Source organism: Schistocerca piceifrons, chromosome X (assembly GCF_021461385.2).
Source record: "Schistocerca piceifrons isolate TAMUIC-IGC-003096 chromosome X, iqSchPice1.1, whole genome shotgun sequence".
Classification (NCBI taxonomy): Eukaryota; Metazoa; Arthropoda; class Insecta; order Orthoptera; family Acrididae; genus Schistocerca; species Schistocerca piceifrons.
Genome location: NC_060149.1, coordinates 411,928,680 through 411,944,843, shown reverse-complemented (window position 1 = coordinate 411,944,843; position 16,164 = coordinate 411,928,680). Strand labels below are relative to the sequence as shown.

At 40.0% G+C, this 16,164-nt stretch overlaps 1 protein-coding gene across 1 annotated transcript in view; it reads left to right on the top strand.

The window, feature by feature from the left end:
• LOC124723145 (protein unc-79 homolog) overlaps nt 1-16,164 on the top strand; it is an 868,025-nt gene that overhangs the window by 765,741 nt on the left and 86,120 nt on the right. The window contains exon 46 of the mRNA XM_047248336.1: nt 9,856-10,031. Coding sequence (XP_047104292.1) covers nt 9,856-10,031 — 176 coding nt within the window. The remainder of the gene's footprint in view (nt 1-9,855; nt 10,032-16,164) is intronic.

Below are 16,164 nucleotides of genomic sequence, written 5' to 3'. Positions count from 1 at the left end.
ACTGGGACACTCAGATGTTTAGGACGGGTGGTAGAGACAGAGCATCGAGTGACATTATACTGAGTGCACTATCCGAAAATTACCTTGAGCAATTAAACAGAGAACCGACTCGTGGAGATAACATCTTGGACCTACTGATAACAAACAGACCCAAACTTTTCGACTCTGTATGTACAGAACAGGGAATCAGTGATCATAAGGCCGTTGCAGCATCCCTGAATATGGAAGTTAATAGGAATATAAAAAAAGGGAGGAAGGTTTATCTATTTAGCAAGAGTAATAGAAGGCAGATTTCAGACTACCTAACAGATCAAAACGAAAATTTCTGTTCCGACACTGACAGTGTTGAGTGTTTATGGAAAAAGTTCAAGGCAATCGTAAAATGCGTTTTAGACAGGTACGTGCCGAGTAAAACTGTGAGGGACGGGAAAAACCCACCGTGGTACAACAACAAAGTTAGGAAACTACTGCGAAAGCAAAGAGAGCTCCACTCCAAGTTTAAACGCAGCCAAAACCTCTCAGACAAACAGAAGCTAAACGATGTCAAAGTTAGCGTAAGGAGGGCTATGCGTGAAGCGTTCATTGAATTCGAAAGTGAAATTCTATGTACCGACTTGACAGAAAATCCTAGGAAGTTCTGGTCTTACGTTAAATCAGTAAGTGGCTCGAAACAGCATATCCAGACACTACGGGATGATGATGGCATTGAAACAGAGGATGACACGCGTAAAGCTGAAATACTAAACACCTTTTTCCAAAGCTGTTTCACAGAGGAAGACCGCACTGCAGTTCCTTCTCTAAATCCTCGCACAAACGAAAAAATGGCTAACATCGAAATAAGTGTCCAAGGAATAGAAAAGCAACTGGAATCACTCAACAGAGGAAAGTCCACTGGACCTGACGGGATACCAATTCGATTCTACACAGAGTACGCAAAAGAACTTGCCCCCCTTCTAACAGCCGTGTACCGCAAGTCTCTAGAGGAACGGAAGGTTCCAAATGATTGGAAAAGAGCACAGATAGTCCCAGTCTTCAAGAAGGGTCGTCGAGCAGATGCGCAAAACTATAGACCTATATCTCTGACGTCGATCTGTTGTAGAATTTTAGAACATGTTTTTTGCTCGAGTATCATGTCGTTTTTGGAAACCCAGAATCTACTATGTAAGAATCAACATGGATTCCGGAAACAGCGATCGTGTGAGACCCAACTCGCTTTATTTGTTCATGAGACCCAGAAAATATTAGATACAGGCTCCCAGGTAGATGCTATTTTTCTTGACTTCCAGAAGGCGTTCGATACAGTTCCGCACTGTCGCCTGATAAACAAAGTAAGAGCCTACGGAATATCAGACCAGCTGTGTGGCTGGATTGAAGAGTTTTTAGCAAACAGAACACAGCATGTTGTTCTCAATGGAGAGACGTCTACAGACGTTAAAGTAACCTCTGGCGTGCCACAGGGGAGTGTTATGGGACCATTGCTTTTCACAATATATATAAATGACCTAGTAGATAGTGTCGGAAGTTCCATGCGGCTTTTCGCGGATGATGCTGTAGTATACAGAGAAGTTGCAGCATTAGAAAATTGTAGCGAAATGCAGGAAGATCTGCAGCGGATAGGCACTTGGTGCAGGGAGTGGCAACTGACCCTTAACATAGACAAATGTAATGTATTGTGAATACATAGAAAGAAGGATCCTTTATTGTATGATTATATGATAGCGGAACAAACACTGGTAGCAGTTACTTCTGTAAAATATCTGGGAGTATGCGTGCGGAATGATTTGAAGTGGAATGATCATATAAAATTAATTGTTGGTAAGGCGGGTACCAGGTTGAGATTCATTGGGAGAGTGCTTAGAAAATGTAGTCCATCAACAAAGGAGGTGGCTTACAAAACACTCGTTCGACCTATACTTGAGTATTGCTCATCAGTGTGGGATCCGTACCAGATCGGTCTGACGGAGGAGATAGAGAAGATCCAAAGAAGAGCGGCGCGTTTCGTCACAGGGTTATTTGGTAACCGTGATAGTGTTATGGAGATGTTTAATAAACTCAAGTGGCAGACTCTGCAAGAGAGGCGCTCTGCATCGCTGTGTAGCTTGCTCGCCAGGTTTCGAGAGGGTGCGTTTCTGGATGAGGTATCGAATATATTGCTTCCCCCTACTTATACCTCCCGAGGAGATCACAAATGTAAAATTAGAGAGATTAGAGCGTGCACGGAGGCTTTCAGACAGTCGTTCTTCCCGCGAACCATACGCGACTGGAATAGGAAAGGGAGGTAATGACAGTGGCACGTAAAGTGCCCTCCGCCACACACCGTTGGGTGGCTTGCGGAGTATCAATGTAGATGTAGATGTAGATGAACAGTTATGTCCATGTTCAGTCAATTCATTTCATTCTCTGTTTCAGTGTATTTATTTGCCATGCTCTGAACATTCCATGTACTGGCCCTCAGTGTCCTTACCTGGCCAGTAACTGTCATAATGTTTCTCCATCCTAGTCTTGAGGCTTTGTTGTAGATTCTTGAGCATGTGGAAGTTTTCATGGCCCATTCCACAGCATATCACCCACAAATTAATGGGCTAGTCGAGTGCTGGCACCGCACTTTCAAGGCGGCTCTTCAATGCCATGACTCTCTATGGACGGAGGCCCTTCCCCTTGTGCTACTCGGCATTCGTGCGATCTATAAGGAAGACCTCAAAGGCACAATAGCCAAGTTTGTATACAGCCAGAACATTGTTCTCCCTGCCAAACTTGTGAGCCCTTCTGCTTCTCTCCCTCAGTCTGACTTACCTTCCTTAGTGGACCACGTCAGATGCCACTTCATCAACCTCCATATCCCTCCACCTGCCAGCCATTCCTGCCATAGCGTTCACGTCCTGAAATCTCTGGACAATTTCGAGTACGTCATGCTCCGAGATGACACTGTCCATGCTCCCCTCCAACCTCCATATACCGGCCCGTACCGAGTTCTCCGGCACTCAGCCAACACCTCTGACATCCAGATGAAAGATTCAGCTGTTACAGTCTCTCTCAACAGACTTAAGCCTGCTCATGTTGAGCCTTCTTCTAACCCCCTTCAGGCCATGACCACGCCACTCACTGTCATGGCTCACGACACTCCGACCATTCCCTCCATGTCAGACTTACACACTTGATCGAGTGACTTCCAGCTCCAATCGTCGAGCTCTCCTCCGACCTAGCTCTCTACTCCAGTTTCACGCACTCCATCAAGTGACCACATGCTCCCCACGTCAAGCTTACCTACGATCACGCCCTCGCCGCCGGCCCCTTCGCCGGTCGCTTCAACCTCTCCTCCGTCACCTGCCTCGCCCTGTCGAGGTTTCTCATCCCCCCCCCCCCCCCCCCAATCTTGAACGTGCCCTCACTCGAGGTGTTTGTTCCTGTCCCACCAGACATAATCCAGAACATCTTAATAATACTGCGTGATTATACACTGTTCATTGTGTGTTTCCCTTCATCCAGTGCTCATGACACAACCACTGCCATTCCCTGCCACCTGGTGAAATGTGTTCCCCTCCCGCCCGACGTCGACCTGGACATGCTTCGTGTGTTCGCCTCGCTCTCCGGAGACATCATCGTCGTCGCTCCGTTCCACCCACAAACCGCCGTCCTACCTGTTGCCACATGACCAGCACGCCCAGTATGACACCCGGCTTGCTTCAACAACTTCCAGGTTCAGTGGCCGAACCTTCCTTCACGACATTTACCCACACAGCTTCCCGACGACGCTGTCTAGCTGACCGTCGTCCAGCTCCTGCAGACCACCGCTGCCTACACCTTAGTCAACTAACTCCCCCCCCCCCCCTCCAGCCTCTCAAGAGTACTCCGTACTGCCTGCGGGGGGGGGGGGGGGGGGGGGGGGGGGGGGGTTCTATGTGGTGCTGATGAGGTCGACACCAGTATTGATATGCGTTCGTCTTTGTACTCTGAGCGTCGTCTTTGGACTGTAAGCATTGTCTTTGGGCTGTTCCACCATGTCAGTTCTTTGTGAGCCTTGCATGTTTTTAGGTGAATAAATGAACTACTGCAAAATGGGTGTTGTTTGGTGTAACCAACCCTACCTTCTTCCTCACACTAATTCCTTCCCGGGGGGCAGGGGGCGGCGACAGGAAGGGCATCTGGCCACCCCTTAATATTCACATGTCACATCTGATTAACCAGCAGACCCTGCAAGTTGAGATAAATGCTTGGAAAGAGAGAGAGAAAGACAGATTTTAGTCATTTGAAAAGTTTCTTTCAAAATTAAAGTGAACACGTTTCATGTTCTGAAATATTTTCTTGTTACACATTTTAGTACATTTGTACTTAAGTGAAATAATTTTCTATAATTTATTAAATCATAAAAAAGACAACCAAAATTTATATAATTTATGCAGTACATTTGTGTATTGGGTAATCTGGTTTTCCAAATGTATCAGGTACTTCGAGTATTTGTGTGTGTCGAGTACTATGATTGTCTGCATTTATCATATATTCTGGTTTGTAGTTAAAACAAGTTATTGACTAGTTCCAGTACAAGGAACAAACCTGTAATTGGATACTATTGAGTTCTTTCTCTTTGTTATGAGCATTGCCTTGCTTTTTCAACATTTAAAGAGAGCTGTCTTTCAATACACGAAGTAAAAGTTTTTCCCAAGTCTTTCTGAATCTCCTTCAGTAGTCTGATGATGATACTTTCCTTTAGACAACAGCATTGTTGGCAAACAATTTAATGGTATTGCCTACTGTATCTGATGAGTTATTAATGTATATTGAGGAATTTATTGGTTCTATCATACAACCGTAGGGCACATCCATTTTTACTTTCATTTCTGTTCAACTTTGCCATCTACTGTGGCATAATGGTTTGTATTAGTAAAAAAAATCACTGAATCATTAACAAATATTTGAAGATATACCATCTGATTATATTTGGGTTATTAGTCAATGATGTGGAACAGTGTCAAATGTCTTTTGGAAATCTAGTAAGATGGAATATGGTTCTTTATATGTAGATACCATTTGCAAGACACCATGTGTGAATAAAAATAGCTGTCTTTCACATGAGAAGTGTTTTTAATACATGCTTATTATTTGAAAGAACCTTCTATTCTTCCAGGAATATCATAATCTTTGAACTTGAATATTGTCTAGGGTCCTACAACAAACAAATGTTAGTGATAGGAGTCACAATCATGTGGGCCCACTCTTTTACCCTTGCTCTAAACTGAAGTAGCACACACTATTTCAAATCACCTAAGCCAATTCACTGTGCAGGAGAATCTCATTAAAAATGAGTTCAGAAAAGGGCTAGTTGCCAAGCATATTCAAAGTAAAATCTAATAGAACACCTATCAAAGCCTTATGACTTGCCAGAAAAATGTGTCTGTTGGAGATGTATAGATGATAGTTGGCAACATCATTTCAAACTCCTTGCCTGATTTGCAGATTTGACTACATTCCAGTGACCTAGTCTGTTCCTAACATTACTGGTGCCAACTGCAGCCCTCAACTGTTATAACTCGGCTTTTACTGCTGCTTTTACTACATAAGTCCAAGATCACCTCTTCCTTCTCCATAATCATGGCGCAGTGAGAAAAACTACTAGGATGCCAAAGGCCTGCCTCATCTCCTTCCAAGTAGCTTGCTTCACAGGAAGCTACATGATAAATTGTGTTTATAATTTTATATCCTCCAAACCAATTAAAGAATTAGTTATTGCTCTTTATAAAATATTAATTACTAGCTTCTTTGCCCATTGTAAGAATGTGTATTATCACCAACTGTCACTTAATTCCTGCAAAAATACCCCTGTTAACACTTCCAAAGCTGCAGAAGCACTAAAACTAACCTCTTAAACAATTGTTATCTCTACAGCAGCTTCTTATTGCTGGAATAATCAAATTTAGCAGTGCAGTCACTTCCAAGGATCTTCATTTCTTGGCAAGTGTCCACTGCTGTGCACTTCACTGGAATGTAAAAGTTTACACAGCAAATGAATGAATGAATGAAAGTGATATGATTGTTAACTTTGTTGATAGGAGGCTTGTTGTCAAATAGATATCAAACTTAACTATTTTTTCAATTTCAGTTGCTGTTTTCTTTGTAGCTACTGAATTGTTGAAGAACTAGTTTGTGCAGCCTATCTATCCATAAACCTAGGTGCTGTAGATGATAAAATACTTATGGCATGCACGAATAATAGTAGAATTCTGAAAGGAAACTAAAATTGCAGAATTTGACTTATATATTTAAGCAAAGTATGACAAGTTGTCCTTTTGTGCATCACTAAAAGAAATAAAATAGAAAAGTTTATAGTATACAGACTAGCACAATCAATTACCTGATCTGTCGACAAACAAAGGCATTATGATACATTTATTTTAGATTTCTTTAGACATAGATTGAATTTTTGTGTTTAATCCTTTTGATTGATTATGACACATAATTAATTCATATAGCCATTTAGAATGATCTGAAAAAGTTATCTGCACACAGTATGGTGCTGTAATGTTGCTTTACTGGTAACCTTTCATTTCATTCAACACTGGGCAGCACTATTACATTTGGAAACATAAACTCTGTGGTTTTATTTTATGTCTGATAAAAATTTTCTTGAAATAAGTTTTTACCCTGTTTTGACTCATAAATATCTTAGTTCAACAGGAATTCTTCCAGCATGTGATGTTAAATTCATTTTCAACTAGTGTCTTGTACAGACAAAATGAATACAGAATGAGCTGATACAGCAGCATAACATTGAACTTGTATCAGTGGTGTAATGGTTCAGATCCACATTTAGTACAACACTGTAAATTTGCTGTGGTTTGCCTAAATCTCTTCTTAAATCTTTTCTGACTAATGTAGTGATAATCTATTGATGAAGTTGAAATCCAATGATTTCTTGCTTCTTTTCCATATAGTTATCAACTTTCTCTAAAAATGTAATTTTTGGGCATACTAATTGTATGAAACAATTGTCTTCTCCCCTGCTACCATACTGATCTCTATCATCATGTTTCAAACTAAATGTTCTTCATTTTAGAGGTATTCCTCAAGTTGTTCTCTTTATTTGTAGTCTCTTGTGAGATATGATCCAGTGTGCCACTTTCCCTGTACTACCTTCACTTCCATTTTTGGTATGATTGTGCTTCCCTATTCCTCTGATGACACTTACTGGTGCCATTTGATTATTTATTTGTAGCACTATGTCATTTATTTTAACATAGCAAGAATAAAGTTGTGTCTCTTCTGCTTGTTTTTGTTTTATATATCTGGATATTTCCTTCTAGATCTACATCTATGTACATTCTCCACAAGCCAACATATTGTGTTTGGCGGAGGGTACCATGTACCATTAGCCATTTCCTTTCTCACTTGCAAATGGAGCGAGGGAAAAACAACTGTCTATATCCCTCCGTATGAACCCTAATTGCTCTTATATTGTTTTCATAGTCCTCATGCAAAATGTATGTTGGCAGCAGTAGGATTCTTCTGCAGTCATCTGCAAATGCCTGTTCCTTAAAGTTTCTCAAAAGTCTCTGCAAGAAGTATGTGATCTTCCCACCATAGACACCCATTTGAATTCATCAAGCATCTGTATAATACTTGAGTGGTGATTGAAACTACTGACAACAATCTTAGCAGCATGCTTCTGAATTCCTTTGATACCTTCCTTTAATCTGATCTGGTGAGGATCCCATATTTGCTAGTGGCACTGAAGAGTGAGTCACACAAGTGTACTGTATAGTCTCCCTTGTAAATGAGCTGCACTTTCCTGAAACTCTCCAAATAAACTGAAGCCTACCATTCACCTTCCCTACTACCATCCTTACATACTCATTCTATTTCATATTGCTTTGCAGCATTATGCCTGGATATTTAATCAATGTGACTCTATCAAGCAGCACACCACAAATACTATATTCAAACATCACAGAATTGTTTTTCCTACTCCACATTTAGAGCAAGCTGCCAGTCATCACACCAAATAGAAATTCTGCCTAATTCATCCTGTATCCTTCTACCATCATTCAACAGTGATACTTTCTGGCATACTACAGCATCATCAGCAAACAGTTGTAGCTTGCTGCTCACAGTATCCATCATATCATTTATGTATGTCAAGAACAAATTTGATCCAATCACACTTCCCTAGGACACTCCTGATGATAACCCTTATATCAAATTAAAACTTAGTATCATGGACAGTGTACTGGGTTTTATTATTTAAGAAGTCCTTGAGTCAGCCACATACCTGGGAACCTACTCTGCATGCTTGGGCCTTCATTAACAGTCTCCAGTGGGGCACTATATCAAACCAAACAAAACCATACATTTAATCTTAAGCAGCTTTATAACATTTTAAGTAGCTTCATTTATTCCTTAATTATTTTTTCTAAATCTTTCTGATTTCTGAAGTAATAATGAGGCAAAATAAAAGTATATAATACCACATTTTGAAGTTTAGTATTTCTGTAAGTATTTTAAGAAAACAAAATAATGCTCTTTTTTAATTAAGTTGTAAGAGCATAACAGTATGACAACTGTAATTGTTAATACATAACATCATAGTACATACAACTTTGTCTTCCCCTGGTTTGGTGCACTACCTCAACAATGTCATAATGTTTATTGCAATATAAGGGAGAGATAGCTTGCTATTCACCATAAAGATTACACATTGAGTTGCAGACAGGCACAATGAAAAGACACTTATGCATTAGCTTTCAACCAAAGCTTTCTTCAGAAAAGGAAACGTGCATACATTCATTGACACAAGCAAGCACACCTCACACAGACATGACCGCCATCTCAGGGCAGCTCAGAGCAGAGCACACTCCAGTCTGAGCTGTCAACGATGGTAATCATGTGTGTGTTAGGTGAGCTTGCTTGTGTGTATGAATGTGTGTGCATTACCTTCTCTAAATAATGCTTTGGCCGAAAGATAATTGATAAGTGTCTTTTCATGTACCTGTCTGCAACTCTATGTGTCATCTTTATGGTGGGTAGCAATTTATCTTTTCCTTGTATTGTTGATATTCCAACCTGGAGTTTCCATTGTTTGATTGTTCATCCTTTTATTATTCAAGGACAACTAGTTGTTATGCATGTACATAAACTCTGCAGAACACACACACACACACACACACACACACACACACACACACACAAAATGCACAAAAAATAGATTGTTCTAGTACATACAACAGTTAATCCTCAAAAAAGTTGCTGTCGTTCTGTTTTGAGCCCATTCAATTAAGTTTTATATTTTTCTATAATTAAATATATGGATGTTATGGAAATAGTCATCTTTCCAACTGAAGTGAGAGGATTTAAAACTTTCCAGGCATATAGATTTTTCTGTGAAATTTCATGAGAACTTCTATTTATGATCCCACTAGCACATCTGTTATGTCCTCATAGCTCACTGCACAAGCATTCCTCCATGCAGTATCTGGCTCTAAACCAGATATCATTGACTTTTGCCATTAGGAAACTTTTTCTCTATGTAAGTGACATCTTTCCATGATTTTACTGAACAAAGTGATTGATCTGATAGACACTGAAAAGGCAAGCTCTCACAATGAATGGCATGCAAAGCAATGAAGGGACTTACTGAGGAATGCATGTACTCAAATAACATCTGTGCAGGGACTTAGGACTTCAGCGTACATGTTCTAAAGATGCCTTCAATAGAGGAGCCTAGTGTACTTTCATCACAAATAAGTGGAAGACTCAGTAATAAGATATCATGTGAGCATTTGATGTGTTCCTCATATCAACATTGCAGTAGTTTGTCCTCATATCTATGTATGTCCAGTAGAAATAAATATATATATTGTGTTCCAGAGCTACTGTAAAGGTATGGCAGCTGGACTGAATGAAGATACACTTGGTGGCGTACTGAAGAGTGGAATTGCACAATTCCTTGCGTTAGAAATCACAAGAGGAAACAGCAGAGACAGCAGAGCAGTGTCAAGATACTTGCCTTGGCTCTACAATGCACCTTCAGCTCTGCAACAAGGGTGTGTAAGGCTGACTTGTTTGAAGCATTTCCGTCTCACATTTTTTTCTGTTTGCAGTACTGATATTTGCAGTAGAAGCTATCTTATTTATTGTACTTAATCCGTGATCATTGTCTTTCATGCTGTTGAAGCATTTTACAAAATAAATCATCACTACAAACCATAGAAATGCAAGTGATGAACTAAATCCGTGCCTCATTATTACTGAAAACTGCATAAATAAGAGTCCAGTACAGTGAGAGTGAGTTGAATAATTTATGACATAAGTAAAAAAATAGTTCTCCTTCCAGTTAGTACAAAAATGTGAACATTTTCCAGCTCTTCAAATCCCACAAAATAATATTTTTTGTGTATATGCTGCTGGCTCTTAAAATTGTAACATCAAATTTCCATGAAGTGTGCTGCTGTATTTTAGTCAATTGGCACGAAGTAGGTAGGAGTAACACTTGTAAATTCTGTATATAAATTAATATTATGCAATCAGTTTTTCATTTATAAATCACATTTGAATGTTAATTGTTTGTGAGAAGATCATGTTATGACGTGTAATGGGGTGAAATGTGTACCGGCCCATGTTAGAATTCAATAGCAGCGGAACTGTGACCTACTGAGGCTGCAACTGATCATTCTGCAGTATTAGCACTCACATTAATTGACATATGATACACTGCCATGCAAGATCTAAATGGCTATGCATGATTAGTGCCCAATAGGACAGACATATTGATCCTCCACCTGTGCGGCATTGTACTGCCACATCAGATAACTTGAGCCTTGTTTGCAGTAGGAGAAATATCCACATGGACAGCACCACAGACTATCAGCAGGGTGTCCATCCTTGTGACTTCTCTTGACACAGCACCAGAGACAGGCATGATAAAAAGTATAGTGCACCCAATAAAAGCACTGGAAACAAGAGTGGTACTATATGATCTTTTCAAATGAGTCACAATTTTGCTTGTACTATCCCAGTTCACATATATGAGTATGTGTGGATGTTCTGAGGAGAACAGATGTTGCCACATTTGCATTTGTCATCATCACACGCCCACCACCTAGCGTGATGTTATGGGGTGCCACTGGGTACACAGCAGTATTACCTCTTGTTCATATAGTCAGTAATAATGGACAGCAATCATTACATCTCTGATGCATGAAGGCCAGCAGATGTACCATGTTTTCAAGGTCTCCATGATATTGCCTTTCAACAAGATAATGCAGGGCTAAATTTCTCCCATCTTATACCAACTTACCACAATACAAAAGAGTTCAACTGGTGCCCTGGTAACTGTGTTCTACAAAACTATAAGCCAATGAAAATATTTGGTCATAGGCTGCAAAAGGCTGGAGCAGCTCAGCTTCTCAGCCAGCACTGTGAACTAAATTTTGCACCCTATATGCCTCCAAAGCAACTATGAATTTAATCATGTGTTCTTACTCCTATACTGTATATGCACAATAAATAAAATTTTATTATTTGCTGTCTGTCCTGGTGTTTCACTTATAATAGGCAGTAGTGTAATAAAAACAACTTTTAACAGCAACTTTCATATTATCAGTAATGCCATTAATTATCAAATATGGTATAAAGGCCATGCAAAACTACAGTTTTCACATGCCATTCAAAAGCATTTCTTTTCAATCCATTAGGTAGTAATGAATGTTGTTTCTATAAGTTTATGGCCAACAAGTTACTATCTCTGTCACCAAAAAAGTGTTTTGTTATAAATGAGCATATTCTTATGAACAAACATAATCAATCTATAAATGGCCACAAATTGTACATTAGATCAGCATTTTTGTGTGAAGATTTTGCAGCATCACCTTCGGATAAGACAGATTTACTCCAAACACTTCCAGGGTGTTGAATTTATTACTTAATGTATTTCCTAAATGTTTAATTCCACTTTTTATAGGTGAGACATCTTAACACATTATTTTAGTTCAGGGTTTTTGCACACCTCCTGTGTCACACTCTGAGATACTTTTCTTAAGGCTTTATAAGTTTATTTTGCAAACATGCCTATATTTATGACTGGGCCTAATTTCCTCCAGTCATCCATAGCAAAATGAACATGCTTTTATTTATTGCTAAAATTTCTACAAAACCCATGACAGTGAAAGTGCTTTTGTCTTTGACTTTGACACTATAATTACACCCTCTTGTAGCAAAGATTTCTGTGGCATCAGCCGTTTTTTTGTTAATTTCTGAAGATGTAAAATGACCATGGTGTTTGCTTAACATAAGTTATAGCTGTTAAGGTGTTCAGTATATACTACAAGTTATATATCAGTATATGGAGACAAGTGTTTAAATTAAACATATTCAAATTATATAACCTTTATCTTTTCATTAACTGATTAAGTCACTGCACTTAATCTTAGAAAGAGTATCAACCTATGTTTTATCATCAGCTTCAGTTTAGTTTGCATATCTGTCTGTTACAATAGTTCCATTATCAGTAGTTGCTAAGAAGCCATTTATTTTCTGGATTACACAATATTAATCAACACTGTTGATATCTACATTTTTTATTTAACGAGTCCATAAACAATGCTCACTTTCCACTTTTTCTTATTGGCAAGGTGCATGTCCAAGCACAAGTAAAGCCATCATCAACTAAAAGATTGATTCAAACACTGCACTGCATTACTAAACGTGATACTATTGGAGGAAGCATGGTCTTACATTCCTCCAACCTTTTGGCTCACTTACTTAGCCAGTTATATGGGGACCCATAGTATAAAATGGACTACAAACCACTATGAAATATAGAATTATTCATATTTTTAATTCATTGACAGAGGTGGAAGAAGTGATTATTGATAGAAAAACTTCCAAGACCAACAAATAGTTGAAGCACGCCTCTCTTTATTTGTACCCTGGCACTTACCTACATAGCAACCAAGCCACGCTAAGCAACGACACCACATACAAGGTGTTAGTGGTATAAGTGCAGATATTTCTGTTGATGTCTGAGGACAGTGTACTGAATGACATTACATTAGTATTTGCTTCGTCTTCAGACCAATAGGTATAGCTGTTATAAATAGTATGTTTTTAGGTTGGTTAGTATTTCCAAGTATGATGTGTGACGTGAGCAAACCATTAATGTTTATTCCCCCCCCCCCCCCCCAGGAAGTCAGTCAGATATTGAAATGTGGACATGTGGAGGCAAAACAAATAGTCTATACTGACAGGTGCAATCCACTTCATGGTGCAGTTACAACTGTTCAGAAAACATTTGATGTGTTTGTGGGTTTGTGGGAAGACTGTTAAACACAGAGAGAAAACAACTAACACACTGAAGTGGGTATAAGTTAAGGTAACAATGACAACTATATCTGTAACACTCTGGATATATTTTCCAGGAACCTTATAATGCTATTTATTATAATCCTCAGTTTTATGTCCTGGCAGGTAAATATTTTTCAGTATCCATGGCAGGGAATCCATCCCCTGTGTAAAATAGATTGTCATGTATGTGGCTGGATGTGTGGGAACTGCAGCAATTGAGAGGTAGAACCAAGGACCAGTGTGTATGTGTGTCCTCCCCCTCCCTCCCCCCAAAGCATATAATGTGTTACTGTTTCTATTCTTAGACAACTTTCTTTTTCAGTGTTAGGTGAATGACACTTTTGTGGTGTGATCTCTTGGTCCAGTGAAATTACATTTTTCTATTTTTTTTTATTTCATGAGCAATTGAATTCCCTTCATCTGAATAACTCCACTCACTCTGACTTGCACACACCTTCCATTGTACTCACAAGGTGCATTTTGTGACAATCGCCCATTAACACTGGAAATTCTAGACCTTGGTGACATACAAATTAATGGTTCAGTTGTCAGGATTGTGTACGGCTCTTTTTACCAGAGTGTTTGGGGTTCAGTGGGCTTGTGAGGGCTACAGGAATCCACTGGAGGAGTAAGATAACTGCAGAAAGCCGTATGGTGTTCGTGAAAACTCTATATTGTTCTAACACACCTAGAGCAGCTACAGGTGTGCACCCTCATCATGAGGAACATCCTAGTCTCAACCCACAGAGTCCACATTCCATGGGCAAGGTCAGGCGTCGATCTCACAGACCTCAGCAGTGAAGCATTGTCATGAAGATGACAATAGCTGCTACTCTCAGCCGAGCCCAAGTGGATAGCAACCTTCCATGGTAAACATTCTTCTACAGTACTGTGTCAGGTACAGGTGTGGCAATCGTGGTTCTTATGCTGCCAGTGGGGTGGCTGAGATCTGTCCAGCTGCTGCAAGTGACACAGGCATAGTTGTCTGGGGTGTGGTGCCAGTGTGGCATCTGGCTAGTGGTGTCTCACTGATGGCACCTGGCTGATGGTATCTGACACTGGCAGGTGCCAAGTGGATCAGTACCTGAGAGGGCCTCAGTTTGGCACTCAGCCCATCAATCCTGCAGCTGGACCCACTGGCAGGTAGTTCAGTCAGGATTATGGTGGAACAGTAGCAACCTCCTGATGGAAGTCGACACTGTGACATGTCTTACCAATTTGTTCCGGTGAGCTTCTCGGTCTGATAGTTAATATTTATATGCACCAGAGTGGGTTTGCTGTGATGTTTCTGCTGCTTATGTCACACACACCACATGCCAAAGTGTCCTCGGTTTAAGTAAATAGCCAGGCACTGGCTGGCAGGCAGGTGGTGGCACCCAGTGATGACATGCCATAATTCTGTACCATCATGTGTCCTTTTTATGGCATCAAGCCCTCTTGCCTAGGCACATGCCATTACACTCTCCTCTCTTCAAAGAATTTTGCTCCCCAGATTTTCTTTGCCGCTGTACCTGGCACTACTTAATGCTTTACATTTCATTGACAGCTCATTCAGTTATTGTTTGGTTCACATTAATTTTAGAGTTCCCTTCTGTAGCTCTTCAATGGCTAATCTGATACATGGATACATTTCAAAACTTTCCACAGTCACAGGCTGCTCCTGGAAATTAGCTCCAGCCAGAGTGGCAGAGCGGTTCTAGGCACTTCAGTCTGGAAATGTGCAACCGCTACGGTCGCAGGCTCGAATCCTGCCTCGGGCATGGATGTGTGTGATGTCCTTAGGTTAGTTAGGTTTAAGTAGTTCTAAGTTCTCGGGGACTGGTGACCACAGAGGTTAAGTCCCATAGTGCTCAGAGTCATTTGAACCATTTGATGTGGCCAAGCGGTTCTAGGCGCTTCAGTCTGGAAATGCGCGACCGCTATGGTCGCAGGTTCGAATCCTGCCTTGGGCATGGATGTGTGTGATGTCCTTAGGTTAGTTAGGTTTAAGTAGTTGTAAGTTCTAGGGGACTGATGACCTCTGCTGTTAAGTCCCATAGTGCTCAGAGCCATTTGAACCATTTTTTTTTTTTGGAAATTATCACTAGTCTAGTAAATATCAGGATAGCTGAGATGTGTTATCATGCTTTGACTTTATTTGTTACATACATGCTTAAGTCCACTTTTTAGTATTTCACTCACTGCTTCCTCTGACTCTCTCTAAGGTATGTCACTAAGGAGTCCATAACACACAGTGTAAGACTTTGACAAGTCTGTTAGGCAGTGGTGTCAAACCATCTCATATGGATTGGGTTTTTGGATTTGCAACAGGAATCCTACCACAGTTACTTCCAATTGACTTTCATAACATTTCATAACTATTTACTTAATCTTTCCTATAAATTATCCTCCCCAATTCCATATCTAGCTTCATTTATGAATCATTCTTCATCATCAACTTAGTCATCCTACTTCCTACATAATACATTATCTTAATAGCTTATTATGCCTTAGAGCCACATCATGAAAAAGCACAAAGACTTGGCAAGAAGAACTTGACATAAATTATATATAAAAAAAGGAATCCATGATATAGTAACTGCAGCCACATTTTGAATTATAATGTCTAGAGAACTGTCAATTAAATCCCAAAACTTCTCCTGCCATTCCTGGGAGACTGGCTCGGCATACTGTATTTCATGAGCTTTGTGATACCACTATTGTATTTATGCAACCACTGATACTCTGCCAGCTACAACCTGTGCCACTTAATTCAACTCCTCTTACTCAAAAATTATTTTCTACTCATCATATTTCTCTGAAATCTGGTACATTCTTCCATTATTACTGATTCTG